The sequence below is a fragment of the Labeo rohita genome, unplaced genomic scaffold (assembly GCF_022985175.1).
Source record: "Labeo rohita strain BAU-BD-2019 unplaced genomic scaffold, IGBB_LRoh.1.0 scaffold_150, whole genome shotgun sequence".
Lineage (NCBI taxonomy): Eukaryota > Metazoa > Chordata > Actinopteri > Cypriniformes > Cyprinidae > Labeo > Labeo rohita.
This window is the reverse complement of record NW_026127670.1, coordinates 143738-163271: the sequence shown is the minus strand read 5'-3', so window position 1 is coordinate 163271 and position 19534 is coordinate 143738. Positions and strand designations below refer to the sequence as shown.

Here is a 19534-nt window from a genome sequence, read left to right as displayed (position 1 = left end):
GGCCACCAGGCTGCATAAATATAGCCATGAAACCTCCAACACTATATTGGCCAGTGTTTCAGTTTCATTGTCCAACCCCTGTATATCCTGTGTTTTATATTGACAAATGGTAGGTTTAGGGGCAGGGGTGGGTTACGTGCTCATAAACTCTTTACATTGGGGGAAAAAAAACACCTAAACATATATGCAATAATGGCAAAATTATTTCCCAATATGTAATTTAATCGTGGCGATAAAATTCCCAATGCCTTTCACGTCAGCATATTGACACCAAAGGTTTCTTATTTAAAGCAATGGAAGACCCTGCATATCGAAAATGATGCTAAAGGGGTACCCTGTGTGTCAAAATGTGATGCCAAGGGGTCCTGAACAAGTGTCAATATGTGATGAGTTGGGAGTGAGAATGTTTTGAGATCAGATGTAGTGAATGATCAGAATGAATCACTCTATAGCAAACACTGAAACAAAACAGAGCCCCTAATCTAAAGACACTCATTAAGACCAGAAAACATGATCCAGCTTATGCAGAAATCAGATTTCACAATAAATGTAAGTCAACAGAGATTTTCTCACCTCAGCTGTGAGATGTAGGGCAGAAACTGAAGGAAACTCTTCACTTCACTCTCTTCCTCTGAACATCCTCTCAGATCTACTGATTTCTTCTGGGTTTGTAGTTTCAGCACTTCCAGGAGGACGGAGCTCTTTCTCTGTGAGAGATCTATGATCCAGACATCAGGTGACTGGAAAACTGACTGTAATGCTGGAAGGAAACTCCTGCCTGTTTGAGTCTCATAGTTCTTCACATGTGACCAAAGATCCAACAGGAAATTACTCTGAACATCAGCATCACCAAACTCTTCAAGAAAAGGGAAGGTTTTGTAGCTGCACACAGATGACAGGAGAGTCAAGAATCTTCCTGCATCTTTGTCATTTTCTACTGCAGCAACACAGAGATTCAGCAGGAATCTTACTGCAGACATCCTTGTTTCTTCATCATCAATTTCCCAGAACCTGATAATATAAAATCAAGATCCAAACACTTCATTAAATTCAGTCAGTTTTCATTAATACACTACTTCACATCATACACAAATAAACAATTCAACAACAAGACCCAGGGATCTAATTTGATAATGTTTTAGCTGAAATGCAGAGCAATTGGATGTTATTTGTGCAAAGTCTGTGAGTATGAAGAAGAAAGATGGGGAATTTCTTGGTCCAGTCTTAAGTCTTAAGGCCTGTTCACACCAAGGAAAGTGTTAATTATTCTCATTCTATAAGAACAGCCAAGTCTGTACCATAACTATAACAACAACAACACAAAGGAAAAATATCATAATAATTACTGTCAGAATATTTTTAGTCATTGTTCAGTCTGGATTTCACACAGAACATAATGAGAAACAGCTTAATCTGCTCTGAAACAATCAGAATACAATGTCTTGAAGCAAAGTACACACTGAAATTAATAATTTTCTCCTCCACCTCTGATGAAATGGGTCGTGTTTTCTCTGAATGTGCGCTGTTTGTAATCTGACTGCTTGAAAGCATTCACTTACTGGATCTTTGACTATAAACTGTACAGGAGTTTATCAGTTTAAAATGATCTGATCACAGAAGAGCAGAAACATGATGAGGTCTCTTGTTGAAAATCCTGCTTCTTTTTGCTTTTATTTCCATGATTATACATTAAAAGGAATTAGTAATCATTAATTCATTCTGTGCTCATCCCCTGACATGCTCTGTCTTTGGGAAGTTCATCCCACACTTTAAGATCTCCTAAATGAAATGATAGAGAATGTGAATATAATCTCATATTGATCTACTGACACACTCCATCATGACTAGTGTTAACAGTGAACTGTTATTGTCAGCTACATCATTTAGCACATGTACTTTGGCAGCATCTGATGGTTGAATCTACAAAGACGCCCCATAAATACACCCATAATTTGTGCTTGTACATCTACAGATATGATGAGTATTCACATCCACAGTCAGCTGTATCTCACCCTGCACAAAAACTACTCTTAGATTTAGCCATTGACACACAAATGAGATCAGATGTAGTGAATGGTCAGAATGAATCACTCTATAACAAACACTGAAACAAAACAGAGCCCCTAATCTAAAGACACTCATTAAGACCAGAAAACATGATCCAGCTTATGCAGAAATCAGATTTCACAATAACTGTAAGTCGACAGAGATTTTCTCACCTCAGCTGTGAGATGTAGGGCAGAAATTGAAGGAAACTCTTCACTTCACTCTCTTCCTCTGAACATCCTCTCAGATCTACTGGTTTCTTCTGTGTTTGTAGTTTCAGCACTTCCAGGAGGACGGAGCTCTTTCTCTGTGAGAGATCTATGATCCAGACATCAGGTGACTGGAAAACTGACTGTAATGCTGGAAGGAAACTCCTGCCTGTTTGAGTCTCATAGTTCTTCACATGTGAGTAAAGATCCAGCAGATCATTGATTATTTTTTCTGGGTTGTTTCGTTCTCTCACCTCAAAAAGTTTGCAGTCACACTGAGATGATTTATGGAAGAAGTCTACAAAGAATGTGATTTGCTTCAGTGGATCTTTACAAGTCTTTAACCTGCAACAAAGAAATCAAACATAAGAGCATGAACTGATTGACTTTTTTTATTTTTTTTTAGGATTATACACACCAGACAATGCTAGGGGGATATGGATGCTAATCACAGACATCCATTTAACAGTGTAACTCACAGATGTGTGTTAAAATGCAGATTTGTCAAAGTTAATCAAATATGCCCTTTCAACAATAATATTGTGGTCAAACAAACAAAATGCATTTGAATTATGGCTGTCAAACGATTAATTGCATACAAAATAAAAGTTTGAGTTTACCTAATATATGTGTGTGTACTGTGTGCAATTATGTATATATAAATACAAACACATTCATGTATATTATATATTATAATAAACGCATATGCTTGTTAATATTTATTATATATTTATAATATATATACATATTTTTAAATATTTACAAGTATATGCATTTATTATATTACATATAAAAATATTTTGTACATAACATTTCTCTTAAATGTATACATTAATTTGTGTATATTCATATATAAATAATAATTGCACACAGTACACACACATATATTAGGTAAACAATTAATTGTGATTAATCATTTGACATCCCTAATTTGAATAATTACAAAACCATAACAAATCACTCAAAAGTCAGACAATTATTTTTGATAAATCTTGCCATAATGTGTTGCTACTTTGTGTCTTGCTTCAGCAAAAATTTCCATCAGGTTTAGAACAAATAACTTTGCAAAATGCAAACTTATTTCTACACAGGATACACAGCATATTAGTTACTAAGCTAAATGCAACAGAGACAAATCAACCCCTGTAACCGTAACTCACTGACCTGCCTACATTCACACAGTGTAAGATGAGAGAGACAGACTGACCACTGAATACACATGAGAGTAAACAGACTTATCTGAGATTACAGCGAGATGCATGTATGCACTACACTGACACATTTTTGGGACACCTTAGACTTACATTACATCTTGTAAGAAAGGTCTTCTTTAAAACACTACAGCTAGATTATTTAACCATTATGATTTCTAGTACCTGATGTTTGGTGAGCAGCTGAGCATCATGTCCATTCCTACATCAGTCACGTTACAGTCCTCCAGATTCACATAAACCTCTTTATCTCTGGATTGACCGATCACGTAAGAAAAAGCACAACACTGATGAGGATCAAGATCCACTTCTGGTTCAAGCCGATGGTCCATCTTCTCCAGGAACATTAAACAGGCTTTAGGAGACTGGAGCTCATACAAGCACTGACACACATAGAGAAGATCAAACTCTTCACTCTCACTCTGAGGTTGAAGAAACGTGTCCAAAAACTTCTCAATCAACCAATCGGATGTTTTCTTTATCTGATCTTCTGGGAAGAGACACTTGAGGAGTTTGATGTTGTGTTCACTCAGAAGTCCACATAAGAAAGGAAGAACATGTCTCATGTGTTTATGCTCCTCTGTCTGACAGAGCTGGAGGACTTTCTCAATTTCGTCTGGATGTCCAAGAAGCCACAAAGCTGAGAAAAATTCCTGCATTGTGTTGTGGTGAAACGCACAGTATGTCGTTGAAGAAGATACTGAGTCTTGTAGTGTGATGTTCTTCAGAAAAGCATGACAAATGTCTGTCTCACAGCTATTGAGGTTAAGGGTTTTCTGCATAGTTGCACTGAATGCATTTTCCATTAGAGGATGAATTTTATATTTTATTTCTCGCAGGTATTTATCTATTTCCTTAATTTCCTTCCCCCCATGTTTCATCATAGTAAGACGGAAAATGTGGATGTACATCTCTGTGACTGTGTGTGGATGGTTGTTTTTTGTGTCATTTTTAAATGAAATGAAGGCGGCAACCATAAATGCATACATTGGCACGTGGCTAAGACTGAACAGCTCCTGATTCTTCAAAATAACATCTAGATGAACAGGATCATGACCCAACATACTCTGATAGTAAGCTTTAATAGACTTTCCACTGAATCCTTGGACGTACACTCTCCGTGTCGGCCAGTCAGAGAAAAGTGGATCATCTTCCACCTCTGATCTGCATGTGATCACAATCTTGGCATCAGGCAGGAGCTCGTGGTTCATGATCTTCCATAAAATGGAATTTTCTTCTAAATCCGTCACACCATCAAACACAATGACAACATTATCAGAGTTTTCCTCAATATCTTGAAACACGTCTTTTCTGTCTTTATCCATTGGTTTTATATACACATCAAACAAAAGAGATTCCAAACTGGCAACACTATTGTGGGGCCAAAATCAAAGTAAAACATGTAGTCAATCTCTCTGTCATCCTTCTCTGCCCAAAGATGCAACATTTCCTGAACAACTGTAGTCTTTCCTACTCCAGGTTTACCTGTGATGAGGATGTTCTTGTTCCTGCATTTCAGGAGATCCTCAGGTGACAGTGTTTGTCCCTCATTAGGAATGTAAGCTCTCAGCTTCTTGGGCCGCAGCTTTTTGCATTTTTTGTTTTTTAAATTTATTTTGCATTGAGGAGTTTTTACCACAGAGTCGGTCTCTAAAACAAGAGGTATGAAACTGAAGTTTACGTGTTTCTTTTCCAGATATTTACAGAAGCGTCCTCTTTGTTTCTTCAGGATACTTTTTGCTCTCTGTTTGAGCTGCGTCTGGTAGTTTTGACAAGGCTTTGTACCTAAACAAAAAAAACCTTAAACATTGTAAAATGTGTATATTACACTGTAGCATCTGGACCAATCAGACATACATTAATTGTTACATTTAAGAAATAGTCTTTAAACACAACAGGCCAGCTACATGTTGGAGCTCTGGAGACAAACCCCCCCAAAGCAACTAACACCCCAGAAGGGCTCAGTTGCCAGGACAACGATCTGATACCACAGGTTTTATTGCTTCAAGGAATGCACATCTGCCCATGCTACATTTGCCATAGGAAAGACACAATGCCTATAGACTCTTTCCTATTCATTCACAGACAAACCTTTCTGTGACCTTCCTATCACACATAGCCCAGGTCATTGTGTACAGTACTACTGCATTGTATTTTAATTTTGTCTGTTGTATTTGTATTCATCTTTCTACTGTTTTATGCATGTATTATGATAGATGACTAGTAGTATAACCCACCTATGTCATGCTTGGACTCTTTGAGTTCGTATTTTAATGATCTAAAAGATGGTGTAAATTAGATGTTGATACCTTTGCAACATGTTAGTGTTTTAAGAAACCTTAGTAGGTTTTGCATCAACACCCAATCGAATTACATATGCAAAATACTATGCTCACAGACAAAGAGTCGTAAACTTTCTCTCCAAAGGTGAAAGTTACCATTGGTTCATGGACCTCCTGGAGGCACAGCCTCCAGAGAGTTTAAAGGCATCGACCCCTCTCTCTTCCCTCTCTCTTCACTTTCTCCTTCGTCTGCAACATCTTCTGATTGCTGCCCGTGTGAAGGAACCCACGGGGAGCCGGAGCCGGCACAGGGCGTGCCCGGCGGGCCCGACAGGCCCAACATACAGAGCTGTGGCTCTCAACCACAAAGAGCCAGACAGTTCCACTCAAACCTGGAATTCATCTTCCTGACTCGCCTCAGCCAGTCAGTGGTTCTTGGAGAACCTAAGAAGATGAGCTAGAACCCTTCAGGACTTCCCTAAGTGTGTGCCAGGCCTTGCGGCCTTGTCTTTCCATTCCACAAAGATCACAGGACTTCAGCTGGGTCCCTCTCAGCTCTTGGTTCTTCTTCACTTTTCACATGGGATAAAACTCCCAGTCACCATCGAGTCAGAACATCTTTGGAATTCATCACTCTTCGGACCCAGAAGAACGATTCCAAAACCACCACTGCTCCAACCATCAAGACCTTCACCAGAGACTGCATTTGGACACTTGTTCAATGACCATGTATGAGTGATTTCATGTTTGTTTGTTTAGATTAGTTGTGTGTTAGTCCTTCGTTAATAAACTATTGTGCACAAATTACATGAGTTTTGATTCTGATTCTGCCTGATAATGTCCCTTTACAATTCCGATTCGAGCTACTTGCTCTAATGCAATGGTACTTTAAGAAAGTTATTTTCTGTGGCCAAGAAAATATCATTTCTTAGAGTTGATATAAAGATTATACTGAATGTTCGCTGAGCGAACAGATTAGTTGATGGAAAATTGATTCTGCTACAGTTACTACTGGCAGCTGATATAAGTAATTGTAATTAATCATAATTAATTGTAATTATTTATATACATTTCCCTTTGAGCTAAAATCGCGACATCACCAAAATGTTATTTTTGTACTCACCAAATGAATAACTGGCCTCTGTATCTTCATCTCTGAAGGGAAAACAGCTGATCCAGTAGTGTAAACCAGGATCTAATGTCCTCTTCTTAGTGACATCCAGAATCTGGAGAAATTTATAACTGGCAATATCACCTTTTTTAATGACCCAGTCCAATATACTTCTGGCTTTATCAAACTCTGTCTTTTCAGCTTTGAGATCATCAACCTCATAGTCATTGAAAACATTCTTCTGATAAAGATTCTCAATGATGAGAGGAAGGTTTTTCATATTAGTCACCAGGTTTTTCCTGGCGTTTCTGAGGTACTCAGTAGCAGATTTCTGTGCACACGCCATACTGCAGACATTTCAACCCTGAAGGAAAACACATACGTTTAAGCACATTACCATAAAAAAATTTAATGATCTTTATGATTTCACACTTTAATTCACATTTGATATTTTTACACGGTTTTATGAACAAAAGTCTCCCTAAATCCATCATACGTATGTAGGTACACAAAATAAACATTATAAATACAAATAAAGCTGCATAGTTTGTCCTGGTGGAATAGAAACCATCAAAGAGTTTGTAATAGTTTTACTGGTCATAAAGGGAATTGTCTTGGTTTAAATAAAAACTGTAATGGTCCCTGTAGGTCTCTACTGGCAGTTTATATGTTTATATTATTTATGCATCTATTAATTCATTTATTTTGAGTATTTATTTTTATTTATTCACACATGTATTGTTTCCATATTTATTTACTAATTAATTTAATTTTACTATATATTTTTTTCTTCAAATCATTTATTGACTTTCCTGTAATTACATTTATTTATTTGCATGTGTGTTCCTCCATATTTAATAGAATATGTCCCATTTTTACGGTTTTAAAAGTTGATGGTTCAATAATGTTTAATGGTTATTAGTCTCAGACTCAGACGTCACTCCCACGGAACGTTGGCTAAATTGAAGGTCTGGCTACGCGAGACTAAGGCATCCATATAGCCACAACAGACCGGCGTGCAACAAAGAGTCTATGCCGTGAACCTCGCATACTTTTGAGAATCCTATGTTTCGATGATCTTGATAAATGATCATTGTCACTCATGTACAAAACACGACAGTTTTTCTTCTTTCACACGTCTGCGCTTTGTTTCCCGGCGGACCGAAAATAAACGCGACACTCGCGTACCCCGGAAATCCGATAATCAGATGACGACTTCGACATTCCTGAAGTGTTTCCAGTTAAGTGTACCATGCATCAGACGTTTAGCCAACGTTCCGTGGGCGTGACGTCTAAGGCTGAGACTAGGCTACGCGAGACTAAATGGTTGGTAGTGGAAACCATTGCAATTTCTTTGATGGTTTCTATTGTTTCTTTCTTTCAACAGGGCGATATATTCATATGTGCTCTAATATCATAATACTAGACTAACGGTTTTGATCTTGATTTCAAATTGAAGATTTAGAACCCGGAAATTAATTGGTCCCATAATTTCCGTGAAAAAGGACCAAAACCAAATAAGTCTGAAGAGACGATCGCTGGTTGAGCACATGTAATTTACAATTACACGCGAGAAATGCCTTAATACACATAAAATGTGGAAATAGCAAACATGTTAGAACACGCAGAAATAAATGTAACTGTATTCATGAATAAAACACAGTGAAAGATCCATGTACATGAACTTGGAAACAAACATAAACACAAGTGTTTGATTAGACTGGCTTCACGTGAATATAAAAAGAACAGATTAAGTTACATTTCAGAGAGATAAATTCCGATTTGTGTCAGATATTTTAACAATTTGGATCGCACAGATTGTACATCCTATTCGACAAACTTCCGACAAACAACGTCTAACACACAAACAGTTTAATAACGACACATCAGTGCGATTTTCCTCCCGCAGATTTGTCTCAGTTTAATCCGCTCATGTAGATTTACATCCAAACAAATCAAAACCAGCTCCAATTGCGGTCAAACTGTGACTTTATTTTGTTCATTGTTAGATCCTTGAACAGATTTATAATAAAATGCAATGTCCATACCTTTGGAAATAAAGTTAGATATCCCAATCCATTTATTAATTTATTAATTTCTTTTGAGAACAAAAACAAGAACAAGAACAATCCATTCATGTGCATCATGATCAAAAAGTTTTGACTTTCTTCGGCGCACCTCTGAGTTGACTTGAGAGCATAAATACATTATGCATCCTCTAGTGGTGTGAAAGAAAATTACAAACAATAAAAAAGGCTCCTAGTGAGTAACCTCTCATTAAATTGACAGTGTTTTGTGTGAAAGCGGTGAAAATGACCAATAAACAACCTGAAACAGTAATACAGGTAAAAAACTCTTTATTCATAAAGCATTTTTTAGTTTTCTTGAATCACCTAAAAATGTAGGTAAAATCAAATAATAATGGTGATAATAATTTTGGAAATCACCACCAGATGGCACCATTATTCATACAGTTAAAAAATTTTTTTAATAATAATAAAAAAAAAAAAAAAAACACACAACAACAACAAAAACAACATGCTCAAATGAAAGGCAGTTTGGCTGCCAAACAAAAACTGTAAGTAATTATGTAAAATATCCTCATTTAAATAAAGTACAAAAACGTTTTTGTTTTTTGTTTTTTAACTTTGACAAACACTGTTATTTTACAGGTATTTTATTACGATCAAACACCTTCACTACCCTGCAAACAAGCCTGCACTAGCGCTTTATGGGTCCAATTAGAACTAACCTAAGGTCCGAGCAGGCTGCCAACATGCTCACCACCCAGTTCTGAGGTTCTGAAAAGATGTCTTTTGGTTTGAGCCATTCCAGTTCAATAGAGTGGCTAAATAATGGCCAGTCAATGTTGTTTGTATTCTCCTAGTTTTATTACAGGGCTGCCTACACAAAACATGCATGGGCCCTAAGGATACAAAAGTTGGTCTGGGCCCGAACGGGCTGGCCCACACTGGGGCATCATAGGATTAAAGGGTTAGTTCACCCAAAAATGAAAATTCTGTCATTAATCACCCTCATGTTGTCCCAAACCTGTAAAATTAAAATATGTTTGATGAAATCCGAGAGGTCTCTGACTCTCCCATAGACAGAAAGGGTACTACCACGTTCAAGGCTTAGAAAAGTACCAAGATGATCAACAGATGATTTTATCTGCCGCCCCTTGCCTCACAGACCTTTCCTCCAATAACCATCGTGTTCAAATGTGCATGCACTCATGTTTTTGCTTACACCTTAATGACAAATTAAATAACACAAAATAATAGTCTCAAAAGCTTTAGATTTATTCACTATTAATAACCATAATAATAATAATATAGTTTGAAGAGAAATATTTTTTGGCTATTCTGTTTGGTTTTCTTTTTTAATAAGAAAATGTAACACCCAGTAGTCACACACAGTCCTCCATTTCTCTCTTCAGATGCACTTTTGAAAAATCTAGCTATGCAGTCTCTGTGTGCATGTTTGAACACAATGATTATTGGTGGAAAGAGGCGAGGGGCGGCAGGTAAAATCTTGCCTAGGGCAGCAAATTGGGCAGGGTCGGCCCTGTTCGTTGATCTTCCTCCGGTAGTTGTGGCTGCTGTGACCATAGACTGAAACAGGTATATGTAGCGCAGACACAAAAATGGTGGCGATAAAGCACAGTATCATCACATGATCCATAAATAGTAGGTTAGTAGGCATATTAGAACGCAAATTAAGTATACATACATCTGAATCTCACGAGAATTAGTGCACTGGCCTACTAAATCTCACCTACTTATTTATGAATACTGAAGATTCAACCATAATTATTCGCTCGCCTACTACTTTTTGCCTACTATATAGCAGGGAAGTATGCGGTTTCAAACACAGCCTATATCTCACGTCTGCGTTTTCTAAATTAATCATAAATGTAAGAATAACTAGTTGTTTTAAAAACAACAGTGAAGAACAAATTAAAGATAAATCTCAGTCTCTATTGTCACAGCCTTTTCTTTAGCTTCCTGAACAAGAACAGTTTGTAAAAAGCTTCTACCTTCCTTCATGAAAGAGTAAGCACACTACAAACGATACATATGAATTATAAGCAGTGTTGTAATGCATTACAATATTGTGTTACAATATTGTGTTACTCTCTAAAAAAAAGTAACTAATTACACTACTTATGAACTAGTGAAGAAAACTATATATATATATATATATATATAGAATTGGACCATCAAACTCAGCAGCAAAAAACACTGGTTAATAAATTGGGATTAAATACATAAATGATATTTGTATTATTTAACATTTAATTACTGCAGGTTTGCATCACATTCTGAGTTTGCATTTCACTGTTTTTATTCATTTTGAGGAATATTGAATCTGTAAGATGAATTAATGCATGTTCACATTTAGTCTAGAACTACAGTACACAGCAACACAGCATGAGCACATAACGGTGGCAAAGTTTTGCAAGTGTGAAATTATATGTTTCCTGTAGTGTTTTCAGAGCTGTGATCTCAGTGTTGAGGTTTGTGAACATTTTACTGCTGACTGTGTGAACTTAGTTAGTTTGACCACAACAGAGCAGAGATCATCTCTGAACCCAGATTAGACTGATGGGAATTAATCTGGACACTTGTGCTGGTTTTTCTGAGACTGTCTGAACACAAGAAATTGATGAGCAGAGGACGACCTGATGATGTTAAAGAGAGTTGTGACCATATAATGAAGTGGAAGACTGACAAGAGACAGAAAATGGCTGATAAGACTTGTTGTGTGTGTACATGTTGTTCAGACACCAGTCACACTAACAGTGTTTGACACACTGTCAATACAAGACAGTGCTAATGTGAAGCTAATGTGTGACGAATGTCACAAGTCCTCTCCATGGTCTTCAGTCTGCTCACCACCAGAGGTTGCCTTGCCATTCAAGTGACATTTACACTACACTTGCACTACACGCTGGACTACATTTCCCATGCTCCACTTCTCTGATTACGCACAGCTGCAGCCAGTCACATACAGTATAAAAACGAGGTCATCACCATCATTCAGGGCAGAGTATTGTCTATCGTTTTTATCGCTCTCCAAGTGATAGCTACATTACGGAGCCAAGTTTCCTGAGTCTAGTTAATTCTTGTATTTAGTCTAGTTATCTGAGTCTTTATCCTAGCCTGTTATCTCGTCTTGTCTGTCTGTAGCCTGCCCTGGACTTATTGCCTGTCCCTTTGCCTTGCCGTTTTGGACTCTGTTCGCCCGTCATTTGAACTATTGACTGTCTGTTTGGATTATCCATTTGCCTCGCCCCCTGGATGACATTTGCCGCCGATTGACCCTCGCCTGTCTTTGGACTGCTCTTGTATCTTGCCTGAACTGTGCCAGTTTGCTGATGATCAACCCTGCCTGTGTATGGCCATGTCTTTGTTTGATAAAAGCTTGCATATGGATCCACCCGCTTCACATCTCATTCGCTCCGTAACACCAAACATAAATTTACCATAAAATTAGTGACCATAATAAAAGAGAAGATTTGAAAAGAGGATTGTGGAAGTTATAATAATTCATGTGCTAAATTTATAATTTATAAGTAATGTTTCTGAACCTCAACAGTGAGATCACAGCTTTAAAAACACCAGAACTGCTATAATTAGTTTAACCAATTTGCGGTTAAATTGTCTTATTTTTCCCATTCAAATTAGGCCAATTATGCTTTTAATGTTATGACTTAAAAATAAATAAAATAAAATAAATAAAATAAAACAAAACATATTGGCTGTTTATTAGTACTCATAAAGCATATATTCTACATGACCATTGTAGTGAATTTCACTTTCGCCAAACTAGGGAGGTGAAATAGGGTAGTGATGGGTACTCCTGTCACAGCTGATGTTATGATTCTTGGATCACGTGTCAATGTGTGGTTATGAGTACATCACATAAGAAAGATTGGTGGGATCTCTAACTTGTTGAACCTCTTCTATATTATCAACACAAGGAAGACACAAGTTGTAATAAAATAAATTTTATTAACAAAAGATAGACAAGAGTAATCAACAACTACTAAATGAATACCATGAATGAACAAGGAATAAAGTGCATAAGATGCATAAAATGCAAGTGATTATGTTGGGTGTTGCTATGTCAGAGCTTTGTTATCTGGAAAGAGAAACTGTTGCTACTCTAAAACAAACAAGGTAAATGAACCCTATTATACATCAAACAAACAAGTGTATGATTTGTTTTTTTAAGTGCAGTCAGCTATATAATACCTAATGTAAATTAGAAAATCATATACTGATAATATACAATAATGCCAAGGTCTCTGGAAGAGGTTTGGAAGTGATATTTACGTTCCACAAACAGAATCCTCACATAAGTCCATGATTATCCAGATGTTGATATTGATGATATTGACTGCATCATCCACGGACCTGTTTGCTCAGTAGGCAAACTGCAGGGGGTCCAGTGATGTCCTTCAGATAAACTGAAAACAGTCTTTCAAATGCCCTAATGGCCACAGACATTAAAAATGTAGAATAGAGTTGGGGTAACGTACTCGGACTCGAGTGCGGTCTCGAGTACAATTTTTAGGCGACTCGGACTTGTCACGGACTCGGATGCATTTTTACTCGGACTCAAGCCTAGTCCATCCGAGTCCAGAGACAGTTGACAGAAATGTACAGTTTCTCGATGCATTACAATTACAAACAGTTGACTCGATGCATTATCACGAAAGTGATATTCAGTATTTGCATTTGTTTTAAGTCTTGTCCAGTAGGCTACTTGAAAGCCGGGTTATGTGCGCACACACACAAAGCGCGCTCACAGAACGCGCCTCTCACGCCGTATTTCCACTACAGCGTAGCGACGGAGCGTTTTCCATTCATTCCTATGGAGCATAGGAATGAATGGAAAACGCTCCGCTTCGCTACGCTGTAGTGGAAATACGCCGTCAGTGTGCGAATACAGAGTTCTCTTTCGCTTCTAATAGGGTCTGTTATTGCTACACACATCCTCGGCTTAGAGACTATTCATGTAAATAAATTCGGTTTTGTCTTAAGTAAACCTGAACAGCTGGGAGAAACACTGATGCGTCAAAATATTTGATATGTGCGTCAGATCTTAAAGCGACAGCAGCTTAAACCTGCAGCCGCCGATCGCGTCATAAATATTAATCAAACAACAAGAGAAAAAGAGAAAATCACTCACTTTTCCTGACTGAATCACTTTTTAACTTTAGTAAGAATCATGTTTAATGTATACAGTGATTTTGCATTGATTTATTTTAACATTTATTACTTAAAGAAAGGTCTGTAGTCTATTTCTGTGATAGCCTTTAGATAGACCTACCTAAAAAAAAAACTATTTTTAAAAAGATTCTATTTTTTAAAAATATAATTTCATTTATATTTTTGATTAATATATCATTTATCCTTTTGTTTGTACGTAATAGGCCTACTTGGAGCATTTACTTGCCTTCATAGTGGAGCACATTAATGAAAAATCGTTCACTTTGTGGTACAAGCGCCAAATTTGGTACACAAGTGCTTTTGGACCTACTATCTCATAAAAGTACGTTGCCCACTTGAACAAACAAAGTGGCCACCATTTTTCAAGATGGCCGCCATTGGAAGTGGTTTGAAACAGCGTTTGAACTATATTTCGATTGAATAGTCCTATTCTGATGGTTTATACATTGAAATATGCGTTTTGCACATGAGAAATACAACTCTGCATTTAGAAAATCAAAATTATTGAATATTATGATGATACAATGCGAATTAAATGAAAAAAACACTCACAAACAAAGACATTAGTTTCACTTAAAGCTTTTGGACCTGTAAGCTACTTGTAGGGGGAGGCCACGTAGAGGCTGTCTTTGTCTCCCCCATTTTTTTTTTTTTTTTTTGTATAGGCTATTTTTTTTTTTTTTTTTTTTTTAGATAACGGTATAAAAACACAGAAAAGGTGTCAAAGCATAGGCTGCATGTTTTACGATCCAGAACTTGAATCAACATAACTTAAAAAATAATAATACAAATATCCAACTCAAACATTCAACTTAAACTTGGTTGTTCTATTTTCTTAGCCCTCACATGCACAGGCACACAACTGTGTACACTTCAGGCCAAAGCGATAGCATTTGCATCGTCCTTGGCATTCAGTCTTGCAGCCACATTTTGTCAACTGCTCACAAGTCTGAGCAATGGGTGGAAGGGTTGTCCAGAGAACTTGCCAGATCTGACCATCTTTTTGCCAGCCCCAGTTGGCAGGACTTTCAGTTTGCATTTTGCACACTGTTGCTTGGCCCCATATGCAGGCAGCTTGGAAAGCAGACCGCTTCACATGCTGAACGAGGGATGCGCTTGTTGGTGGAATGGCATCATAAGACCTTTGCTTCCGAGCAAACAAGTCCAGTCTTGCCTCATCAACCTTGCATGTAGTACTTTGCTTGTCATACATGGTGATGACAAACTTCTCAAGGATGTTGAGGTCTGCATCTTCTATGATAGGTGGGTATTGGCTGAGCTTTTTGAAGACAGGACTAACTTCAGGGCAAACCTCCCATGCTTGCCATGCACTTTTCTTGCTTTTACCACGGAAAGCTGACACAACATCGCAGCCAGTGAAGGCATGGAAGAACAGCATGCCACTGGATTTCTCTGGGCCAAGATTCACCACCATATCATGAATTGGCAACCACCTAATGGACTGACCCTGGCCAAATTCTATCCAGATCTTTTCCAAGCCTGCATCCTGAAGAGTCGCAAAAACATTGACTGCAACCACAAGAATATCTGTGTCGCATGCCTTAATCAACACAGACTTTATCTGTTGCTTGGTTGCATGAAGAGCATGTGTGAAGATTCTGGAGTCAGCTTCTTCGTGGTTGCAAGGACTTAAACCTTCAAGGCTGATGGGTTTGTTTGAAAGAGCCTGCTCTCCTTTGGTCACAACTACGACATTGTCAGGACACAAGGTCACTATCTTCTCTGCTAGGAACCCAAAGAGTTCAGTCTTGTTTTCATTGTCTCGCAAGAAGCTTTTCCAGTTGGGCGGTAGTTTGGTTTTGTCGGTCACTCTACGTCGACCTCCCTTACCTCTGTTTGACCTTGTTTCAGCCTTCAGGCTTGAAGTCCAGTAGACATCAAAAATTATGTCTGTTCGCTCATACTTTGATGAGTATGCCTGGATCTTTGGAACTACATCTTGGACAGCATATTCCTCAAAGGTCTTTGATGTCTTTGGAGACAATGAATACACAAGAGAGGAACCATCAATGATAATAGCACCACATTCTGGTTGTTTGTCAGGAGGAGAAATGGTAGCTTCATGGCTTGTCGCATCTCTGATGTTGGTTCCATCTTTTCGCATAAGAAACACTGCTGTACTTCAGTGCTAGCCCTTCGAATTTTTTGATGTCCTTCACCAGGATCATTTTGAGTTTCAGCTGCTCTTTTAGTGGCACGCTTGAGTTTGTAGTTGCTAAACATTTTGCGACAATTTTGGTGATACATTGCACCGTTTCGCCTCAATGTATCCTCAATGCCACCTCCATCATCCAATCTGGATGTGTCTAACCTGATGGGCAACAGGTTGATTGCCTGAAATAGAGGTATGTTTTTGGCTATCATGGAATAGCCGTCAGAACTACACTCATAACGGGTAGGGGGAGACTTCAACGCTGCTTTTGTATCTGTCTGACAGAGGCAACACTTGCTCCAGTCAGTTTTAGTAGCACAACTCAATGGATTATCGGCAGACATCTTATACAGTTGAAGGTCGAGGATTATCCTTTTACCACCCAAACATACAAAATATCATAGCACATTGGAATATGGGATGCAACTAGGTTCAAGTATCTGGTGCCCTACACCTAGCCCGATCGTTCATCCAGTGCCATAAATCCCGTGCGATCTGTACACCATCCAGGTAACTAAAGCCCCGTTACCCTTGGCTCGGCTATCCCGCGCTGGCACATCCTGTCAATTCAGGTGCGGCTATCTAACTACAATACTACAACTAACTAAACTTCTAGTTGAGTCTATACAGGGGCTTATTAGATAGCATTTGGGACACTAAAGTATACTACAACTACAGTGAGTACACCACTACAACAGTTAGTAAACTACAACTACAGTTAGTACACTACAAGCTGACACTGAACCCCATGCTGAGTCTCACAGCAGTGATGTCACCAGTGTGCCCTGGTTGTGCTTTGACATCACTCTTATAAAAAATTACTAACCAATAAATCTTGACCACAGAATTTTAATGAATTATCATTTATATTGCTAAATTAGTACTTTTATTTCAGTAAAGAACGCTTGTGTTGCTGTATGTGTGTGTGTGCGTGTGTGTGTGTGTGTGGTGAGTGACAGTCAAAAGTTTGGACACATTTTCACAAATGATTCACACAAAAAACACATCCCTCAGAATTCTGCAGATTTTCACTTAAGATCATTGCAGAAAACTGAAGAAAAAACGCAAAAACGCTACTTTTTAGTCATTTAATAGCCATTATCTTGAAAATTGGTGGCCATATTGGAATTCAATTGACACCATCGAGTTATTCCAGTCATAATACATTCATTTTGATGCTTGGATCATTAACATTCTTCTGTTAATTCAAGTTCTACCTCGAAAACCTTTTTTTGGCGTTTGACGAGGCGGCCATCTTGAAAACTGGCGGCCCTCTTGGATTTTCAGCTGGGCAACGTACTTTTATTAGAAGGTATGTCCTGGACATCATTTGTACCAAATTTGGTGCTTGTACCATGAAGTGAACGATTCGGCTCAAAAATGGACTTAAGCAGCCCCACTATCAGTAAGCTTGAGAATGTTTTACTTACCTTAGTTGATTAGTTGATTAGCAGAGCATGGACACTTATGAGATGTTCTGAAATCAAAAATCAAAATGGCAAGATTCACTAGAGGTTTGCTTTTCTTACATTTCAGTTGGCGTTGCATTTTTTTTAGTTGCAAAGTTTAAAAACATGGGCACCCAAACTCAGTCCTGTCCTTGGTTCAGCTCCAACTTGCCTCAACACACCTGCCAGGAGGTTTCTAGTATGCCTAGTAAGAGCTTGATTAGCTGGTTCGGGTGTGTCTAATGGGGGCTGGAGCTAAACTCTGTAGAACACCGGCCCTCCAGGACCGAGTTTTGGCACCCCTGGGTTAAAACAATGTTAAGATTCTGACAAACATTAGTGTTTCCTTGGACTCGGACTCGACTCGGACTCGGCCCTTTGGGACTAGGACTTGAGTCCGTCTCGGCCCATTTTGGACTCGGACTCGTCTCGGACTTGATTGGTTAAAGACTCGCCTTGTCATTTCACATCACACAGACTGTTGCACTACACCCTGGACTACCATTCCCATGTTCCACCGCACTCACAGCTGCAGCCAGGCACGAACTGCATAAATACAAGGCCCTTCCCACTATTCTGGGCCGAGTATTGGACTGGGTTTAGCACTCCCTTTGTATTGTGTAAGCACCTTTACGGAGCCATTTCTTAGTTATCCTGTATCTAGTCATTCGAGTCTTGTGTCAACGCCTTGTTATCTCATCTTGTCTGTTTTGGTGCCAGCCCTTTGGAACTCTAACCTGTCTTTTCGGATTACCAATTTTTGCCTAGCCCCTTGGATTATGTTCGCCGTTGATAGACCCTCGCCTGTTGTGGATTACTCTTTTGTCTTGCTCTTACATACTCGTTTGCCTATGTCTGACACTGCCTGTTTTATGACCATAGCTCTGTCTTGCTCTAATAAAGTTATGCAAATGGATCTGCCCGCTTCAGGTCTTCCTCACCACGTTACATATAGACAGCCATACTTCTTTTTAATGAAAAATGACAAGTGAAAAAAATATATATAATCATAATCTATGACCAAATCAGTTCAAATAATACTAGGGTACTTGTATGTTTGTAATAGTCCAATGCACTTTTAAGTAAGTTTACTTTTTTACTTTTACTCAAGTATTTTTGGCCAGATACTTGTAGACTGGGTGCAGTTGGTACAGGGGTACATTTGAAAAACCTTAAATAACTTCCGTGCTCAACAACAAGTCAGATCTGTGATATTTGCTTCGCACATACATATTAGCGCCCTCTTCGATCGTTGGAAACTTGTAGTACATGCGTTTCTCTAGTCCAAAGATATCAGGGAAAGCTTTAGGCAAGTTAAGTTTTTCATTTCACCACATCCTTTCCACATTGACTAACTTCTCATCCTGTGTTCTGGCTTTGAGTTCTTTTCTTTTCTGGTTCCGAATTCTGTTTTTGTTTTTTGTTTTTTTGTTTTTTTTTTTAAGAATTGTTTTCATAACCTTTTATCTAGTCTTAACTGAGCAAGGTGGCTGTGGGTTGTGCACTTAGTGTGACATGATATGATCTCTGCAGTATTTTCAGAGCGGTGATCTCACTGTTGTGGTTTAGAAAATGTTACTGCAGGCTGTTTTTAGAAGGGTGAGGGTGAGTAATTAACAAATTAAATTTACAATTAAGAATTTATCTTCAGAATAAGATCTTGGAACGACTTTAACTGCAAACGGTGACTGCTCTACAGACATCAGAATAAGAACAGCCACTGCCTTGAAAGTGATGAGCGACCTGAACAACATCTGGAAAAACAAAAACAAAAAAGAATGAGACCAAAATGAGACTGTACAGTTCCCTAATA

At 38.3% G+C, this 19534-nt stretch overlaps 1 protein-coding gene across 1 annotated transcript; it reads right to left on the bottom strand.

The window, feature by feature from the left end:
* Positions 1-552: 552 nt before the first annotated feature.
* On the bottom strand, positions 553-9012 carry LOC127158423 (protein NLRC5). The gene is made up of 6 exons (XM_051101551.1): positions 8908-9012; positions 6872-7223; positions 4952-5251; positions 3632-4837; positions 2220-2600; positions 553-1011 (listed from the first exon to the last, which is right to left on the bottom strand). The coding sequence occupies exons 3-6, from the start codon at positions 4978-4980 to the stop codon at positions 570-572; spliced, it is 2058 nt and encodes a 685-aa protein (XP_050957508.1). The 5' UTR covers positions 4981-5251; positions 6872-7223; positions 8908-9012; the 3' UTR covers positions 553-569.
* Positions 9013-19534: the final 10522 nt, after the last annotated feature.